The sequence below is a fragment of the Sinocyclocheilus anshuiensis genome, unplaced genomic scaffold (assembly GCF_001515605.1).
Source record: "Sinocyclocheilus anshuiensis isolate Anshui unplaced genomic scaffold, SAMN03320099.WGS_v1.1 scaffold2050, whole genome shotgun sequence".
Taxonomy (NCBI): Eukaryota; Metazoa; Chordata; class Actinopteri; order Cypriniformes; family Cyprinidae; genus Sinocyclocheilus; species Sinocyclocheilus anshuiensis.
Window position 1 is genome coordinate 118,803 of NW_015544239.1, and position 7,783 is coordinate 126,585.

At 39.0% G+C, this 7,783-nt stretch overlaps 1 protein-coding gene across 1 annotated transcript in view; it reads right to left on the minus strand.

Moving 5' to 3' along the window:
* Positions 1 to 7,783, minus strand: part of LOC107697633 (1-phosphatidylinositol 4,5-bisphosphate phosphodiesterase eta-1-like) — a 55,042-nt gene that overhangs the window by 8,098 nt on the left and 39,161 nt on the right. The window contains exon 19 of the mRNA XM_016498434.1: positions 5,159 to 5,238. Coding sequence (XP_016353920.1) covers positions 5,159 to 5,238 — 80 coding nt within the window. The remainder of the gene's footprint in view (positions 1 to 5,158; positions 5,239 to 7,783) is intronic.

Here is a 7,783-nt window from a genome sequence, read left to right on the forward strand (position 1 = left end):
GGGTCATCGAAGGCAAGGAGGTTCAGCCTGGTCCCCACCCTCTCCCGCATTTCGTCGTGCAAAATGGCCTGCTCTACTGTGTCGCGCAGCGAAGGGGGGAGGAAAAAAAAATTGTTGGTGGTGCCACGCACCAAAACGGAGACCGTACTGGAGCTGGCTCACTCCCATCCCTTGGCAGGGCATCTCGGAGCCGGGAACACGATCCAGCGGATCCGCGACCGCTTCCACTGGCCAGGCTTGGAGGCCGAAGTGAAGCGGTTCTGCCAAGCCTGCCCGACCTGCCAAGTGACGTCACCCAGGACGCCTCCCCACAGTCTGCTGATACCGCTGCCCATCATCGAGGTGCCCTACGAGCGCATCGGGATGGACATTGTGGGGCCGTTGCCTACGTCTGCCCGGGGACATGAACACATCCTGGTGATTGTCGACTATGCCACCCGGTACCCCGAGGCAGTTCCCCACCGAAAAGCCACCGCCAAAGCCATTGCCCAGGAACTCTTCCTGCGCTCCAGCCGAGTCGGCATCCCAGCGGAGATCCTGACCGACCAGGGTACCCCCTTTATGTCCCGGCTAATGGGTGACGGCCACATAAGCCACGCAAGCCCTGCCATCTGGGAGAATTCTCCATGAGACTGAGGACTAACTCGCCCTCTCATTTCTCCCACAGACAGCAGCGTGTGACCGACCAGCCCCACAGGAGCACTGCATGGACCCTCTGCACTGGGAAGACGGAAGAGAGCACTCACGGTACCAGAGCACCTACCTGGACCTTTCTCACTATCACCCACCACACCAATAAATCCACCCTCCGGGGTATAGATTAAGATTTCCTTGTCGTGTGATTCTTCACCCCGTTACAAGGTGAACAGAAATGAGATATACAGTTCTCTGCTTGCAGCGCGTCAGTCACGCTCGTCAAGAAAGTGAGTGAAACACACAAACACACATTTTTATCAAATAATACGTCATTAATAGCGGTTCACTTCCGTGTTTTGGTACGATTGCGTTCACATCAGCAGCGAACCGTACCGGAGTTCACTTGAACCGTACCCCAGACCACCCTTTTTAAGCGGACTCGGGTACAGTTAGCGGATGCGCACCCGAGTTCAGAAGACAGCGTTCACATCATCCAAACGTACCGAACTCTGACACCAATCGAACCCGGGTGCGCACCAAAAGTGCTAGTGTGAAAGCACCCTAAAGACCGATATTATTCAAAAGTGACATTAAAACACATTTTAGACTTAAAATCAGTAAGTCTCGAGTTATCTGTCAGTAACTATGTTAATAGATTTGAACTATAATTAGTATACAATAAATGCATTTTAAACAGGGCTCTGAACCGGTTCAAGGAACGAAAACGAAAACCAGAAACAAATGTAATTTTGACAGAAACAAAACCAGAAACAGAAACAAAATCAAATTTTATAGCTCCGAACAGAATCGAAAATTTGAAATGGCCCTTAACCGGTTAATAACGTTATTTTATCGTTCCATTTAATATTTGAAATTTGCTGTCAACAAATCAGGAATTTAAGTAGTACAGCCTGCAAATGTGACACTGATGCATCCAGCAAGTGAAATGCCCGCGCTCAGCTTTGAACTCATCAAAGGTAAGTCGCAATGGCAATGCACTGGCGTTAGTTTATCCGAGGATAGTGTAAGATGGATACAACAGATCACACGCACCGGCAGCACTTCTGTGAACGGAGAAAACAGAATAAAACTATAGGCTTACATAAAAAGGAACATATAGGCATATACACTAAATATATTTCACTTAAATCATTGACAGATTAACAAAACAAAAGAAAAAAATGTGCTGAGTTTCGGTTCATTGTGATGCGATCCAAAGTTATCGGAAAGGAAAACTTTATTTTACAAAGCTTTACAGTTTTATTTATTTTACAGTTTATTTTGCAAAAGTTTTGAACGATGTCTTGTATGACCATATCGTGCCGGCGCCTCACACACACACACAGACACAACATATTTTTGCAACACTGCAGCCTGTTCATTATCAAAATAAAATACAGAAACGTAAGAAATAAATGAAAGAAACATATAAAAAGTTATACTGCTCCGTTGGACAATCTGTTGTGTTCAGCGTGACCACCGCCTCACTGTGCTGATATAGCCAATGTGAAGGATTATGTTTTATGTTGATGCGAGTGAAGTACAAAGCCTAGCCTATAATAAATAATATTTTAGCATCCAGATACGTAGCGAATATGTAAACATTTGGATTCGTGCCGAATAAGAGAGGTGGGCATTAGTTTCACCAGTTTCACCTTAGTTTTTGGATTGAAGTTTTTATAGCCCAAATGCATAGCCTTAACTTTAGAGGATTTGTAGGATTTGTTAACTAATATCTGTGTTTATAATGTTTGTAAACGTTTTGCTTTATAGGCATTTTAGCCTACATTAGGCCTATTTCTGAATGTAATAATAAAATGTGACGTGAGCCTATAGCAAGCATATCTTATACAAGTAGCATTTTTTTTTACAATGCAGCAAACATTTTTAATCTTAAAAAATACTTTAATGTCTTTAAAGTGTTAATAGATTTTTTATTTTGTTTAGTAGCCTACATTTGGCCAAAATCTAGAAAAGATGATGCTGTAGCCTATTGGCCATGACTAAGCACAGTGGGTTAAGATACCAGATTATTTTTTTTTTGAGTAAAGAAAACGCTGTACTTTATTATTATCATTATTATTATTAGCCTATTATAGGCAAAGAAATCTCCCACAGACAGCAGCGTGTGACCGACCAGCCCCACAGGAGCACTGCATGGACCCTCTGCACTGGGAAGACGGAAGAGAGCACTCACGGTACCAGAGCACCTACCTGGACCTTTCTCACTATCACCCACCACACCAATAAATCCACCCTCCGGGGTATAGATTAAGATTTCCTTGTCGTGTGATTCTTCACCCCGTTACAAGGTGAACAGAAATGAGATATACAGTTCTCTGCTTGCAGCGCGTCAGTCACGCTCGTCAAGAAAGTGAGTGAAACACACAAACACACATTTTTATCAAATAATACGTCATTAATAGCGGTGCACTTCCGTGATTTGGTACGATTGCGTTCACATCAGCAGCGAACCGTACCGGAGTTCACTTGAACCGTACCCCAGACCACCCTTTTTAAGCGGACTCGGGTACAGTTAGCGGATGCGCACCCGAGTTCAGAAGACAGCGTTCACATCATCCAAACGTACCGAACTCTGACACCAATCGAACCCGGGTGCGCACCAAAAGTGCTAGTGTGAAAGCACCCTAAAGACCGATATTATTCAAAAGTGACATTAAAACACATTTTAGACTTAAAATCAGTAAGTCTCGAGTTATCTGTCAGTAACTATGTTAATAGATTTGAACTATAATTAGTATACAATAAATGCATTTTAAACAGGGCTCTGAACCGGTTCAAGGAACGAAAACGAAAACCAGAAACAAATGTAATTTTGACAGAAACAAAACCAGAAACAGAAACAAAATCAAATTTTATAGCTCCGAACAGAATCGAAAATTTGAAATGGCCCTTAACCGGTTAATAACGTTATTTTATCGTTCCATTTAATATTTGAAATTTGCTGTCAACAAATCAGGAATTTAAGTAGTACAGCCTGCAAATGTGACACTGATGCATCCAGCAAGTGAAATGCCCGCGCTCAGCTTTGAACTCATCAAAGGTAAGTCGCAATGGCAATGCACTGGCGTTAGTTTATCCGAGGATAGTGTAAGATGGATACAACAGATCACACGCACCGGCAGCACTTCTGTGAACGGAGAAAACAGAATAAAACTATAGGCTTACATAAAAAGGAACATATAGGCATATACACTAAATATATTTCACTTAAATCATTGACAGATTAACAAAACAAAAGAAAAAAATGTGCTGAGTTTCGGTTCATTGTGATGCGATCCAAAGTTATCGGAAAGGAAAACTTTATTTTACAAAGCTTTACAGTTTTATTTATTTTACAGTTTATTTTGCAAAAGTTTTGAACGATGTCTTGTATGACCATATCGTGCCGGCGCCTCACACACACACACAGACACAACATATTTTTGCAACACTGCAGCCTGTTCATTATCAAAATAAAATACAGAAACGTAAGAAATAAATGAAAGAAACATATAAAAAGTTATACTGCTCCGTTGGACAATCTGTTGTGTTCAGCGTGACCACCGCCTCACTGTGCTGATATAGCCAATGTGAAGGATTATGTTTTATGTTGATGCGAGTGAAGTACAAAGCCTAGCCTATAATAAATAATATTTTAGCATCCAGATACGTAGCGAATATGTAAACATTTGGATTCGTGCCGAATAAGAGAGGTGGGCATTAGTTTCACCTTAAATTAATTAGTTTTTGGATTGAAGTTTTTATAGCCCAAATGCATAGCCTTAACTTTAGAGGATTTGTTGTGGAGAGAAACTAATATCTGTGTTTATAATGTTTGTAAACGTTTTGCTTTATAGGCATTTTAGCCTACATTAGGCCTATTTCTGAATGTAATAATAAAATGTGACGTGAGCCTATAGCAAGCATATCTTATACAAGTAGCATTTTTTTTTACAATGCAGCAAACATTTTTAATCTTAAAAAATACTTTAATGTCTTTAAAGTGTTAATAGATTTTTTATTTTGTTTAGTAGCCTACATTTGGCCAAAATCTAGAAAAGATGATGCTGTATTGGCTGTTACTAGACGCAGTGGGTTAAGATAGAAGATTTTTTTTTCCCTTTTCTTTTTGAGTAAAGAAAACGCTGTACTTTATTATTATTATTATTATTATTATTAGCCTATTATAGGCAAAGAAATTTGTTTTTAAATAATAACGTTATTAACCGGTATTTCTTCTTCTCGAACTGGTTTCGGAACGGTAATAATACAGAGGAACGCAGGAACAGAAACGTTAAAATATCCATTCTGCTCGGAGTGAACTGATTGAATTTTTTTTTCTGTTTTCAATCCCTGATTTTAAATATATTACTTTTTTACTAAGGTAGGAACTGATCTAATTACTAAATGAATGAAGAAATAGTGAGTATAATTTAAATTGGTAACATGCCCAGTGGAAATGGCTGTGGATATTTATCAGACCGATTAGGTACTGCTGTCTGTGTAGTTATAAGCTCACCTTCCCATAGATGTCATGCACTGTGATATGGACAAAAATGGATGCCTCTGTCATTCCTTCCAAATAAACGTGTCTATATCCTGCAGGAGTGGAAAAGAGGAGGAATGATTGAAAATGGGATGGAAGAAAGGCATTTGCATTTGTGAGAACATTCAGAGTGTAAATGCAACTTAAAAAAAAAAAAAAAACAGGAAGAAAGACAGGGTGTCATAGCTTTAGCACAGAAGCATGTCTTCCTTTGGTGAGACTGTGTGACTGTCTGTGTGAGGGCAGAGAGAGTTCAGCAGCAGACGTGTCCAAAGGCAGCACCTCAGGCCTCCATTAATCTAATGACATGCTTCACATGACACCACTCCGAGACACAGGGACCTGCTGCTATCAAACTTTACATGCTATTTACTAATGACCCTGAGTTCTTTAGCTCTTCATCTCAGTTTATTATCCCAGTCTCCTCATGGTCTTTTTTGTCTTTTTAATCGGATTATATCACTTATTTAATCAGCTGATAATTTGACACTTAACATGCATAGCTGTTTCTTAAACTACAGGCACTTTTATGTCCCATGGCTGAATTTATTACACCAGTTTTGGAATTTTGTTACATGAAGGTTAAAATAAATAAATAAACGTATTATATAAAAATAATTCATTAATATCTATATAATTGGATTATATAATATATAATAATATTTCATAAAGTACAACAAACAAATAATTAAGCCATTATATATGTATAAAAATAAATAATTAAAATGTATATAATTGATTTATATAATGTACAATATATTTTTACACAAACAGCAACCAACATGATTGTGATGATGATGAAAGGTAAATATCAATTGTGAACAGAAAATGTTATTTTCATTCAACTGCAATATTGACACAATGTGAAAATATTTTGTAATTAATTATATTATGCAATTTTAACATTATTTATTGATTCAGAAAAAAACAAAAATAACAGTTCCGAAAAAAAAAGATTGCATGTACAGTATATCTACTGATGGACATTTTTAGTGGACAAATTAAATACACTATTGTATTTGAAATGTGTTGAAACCGTTTAATTTCATTTAAAGGTCCACAGGTCCAAAAGTACAGATAGTTGAAGAGACACCCACAAATAGAATTTCTCATACCTGGCATAAGACTGCTGAAAGCTACGGTTCTCTGGCCCACAAAGTCTCGTCCAATGGGGTCATGATCCCAAACCAGGAAGCGTACTAGAGCCACCTCGGGCATGTGAAGTGTGAAAGACAGAGTCTCTTCCCACACAGGGTTAAATCCTGCATTAACAATCACACAAAAAGTTAACAAGGGTTAATGCCCCAAAACTATATTTCTGTTCAAATCAACTCAACAAATCCCTGGACACATGAGAACAAAGCTGTACCATTATCATCCACAACTCTGGTTTGTTCTTTACAGCAGTCCACCGGAAGACCAATAATCTCCACCTCAACGAAGGGATCAATGATCTATGGATGAAGTCCACGAACGTCAAATGTATTAACTGCATTTCAACTCTGAACCCGATTGGAAATGTACTCTTAGGTGGCACCTGCTTACCTCACCACGGTCTCCCAGCATTGAATCGGGAGGTTTGGGCAGCTGCTGTCCACTAATGATTTTTATCACCAACTGTTTCTTCGGATTTGCAGGGAGCGGATCATCATTCAGTGGGTTGAAGGAGCCTGGAATAGATTTTCAGAGTCCAACACAATACCTAGAGTAACTGAAGAATTACTTGAGACTTAAGTGTTAAGTAATTCTTAGTTAAGTCTTTAGTGACAGAGTGGTATACATATTGTGATGTACCAGTGTTTTGAATGCACAAGTGTACCTTTACACATTGGGCCAGGTTTGAGCACATAGCCACTGACTCCATTCACCATGAACTTGGCTCTGTTCAGCTGCATCATACGGCCATCAGTCTGGTAGTTTAAAGCCACTATGGGTTTAAAAAAAAAGAAAAACCTTCATTCTATTTTCCAAAACTTTATTACCTTACTTTTTAGTCCATTTTTCTTTCTTTCCTTCGATCTTTCCATCCTTCCTTCATTTATACAGGATTTTGTTGTTCAACCAAATAATTCCATGTATTTATTCAGCTGTGTAAAGCTAAATAAACTGTATGGCTAACAAACTATGAGGTTTTATCATGGACTGGTAAACATTTTATTCAATAAACAATCAGGGGGCAGAACTCGGCTGCGGCTCCACAAGTTCCAATTTACTCTTGTTTATTGGACCCTTATGATGGCACACACACACACACACACACACACACATCTGCATTTGCTTCTGCATCCCCTTTTGCATCTTTTTCTGTCTTAGTCCTGGTTTAATTTCTGATTTACTTTCTGTTTTCACCCTCTTTCTTCTTGTCTATATAATTCATCACTGCTTCTTTTCTGTTAGCTGCTTCATCATTCACACTCAAAATGCTTAAAATTGTATGAAAAAAAAGAAATAGTATTATGTAAAATGAACACTGAGTTATATCTGCTACGCTATTTCTACAATAGATCAGAACAAACTGAGACAGACTAAATCCAGAAAAACTGTGGCAACGTCTCCAAGATGCTTCAAGAAACCTACCTGCAAAGCTGCAGTACTGTT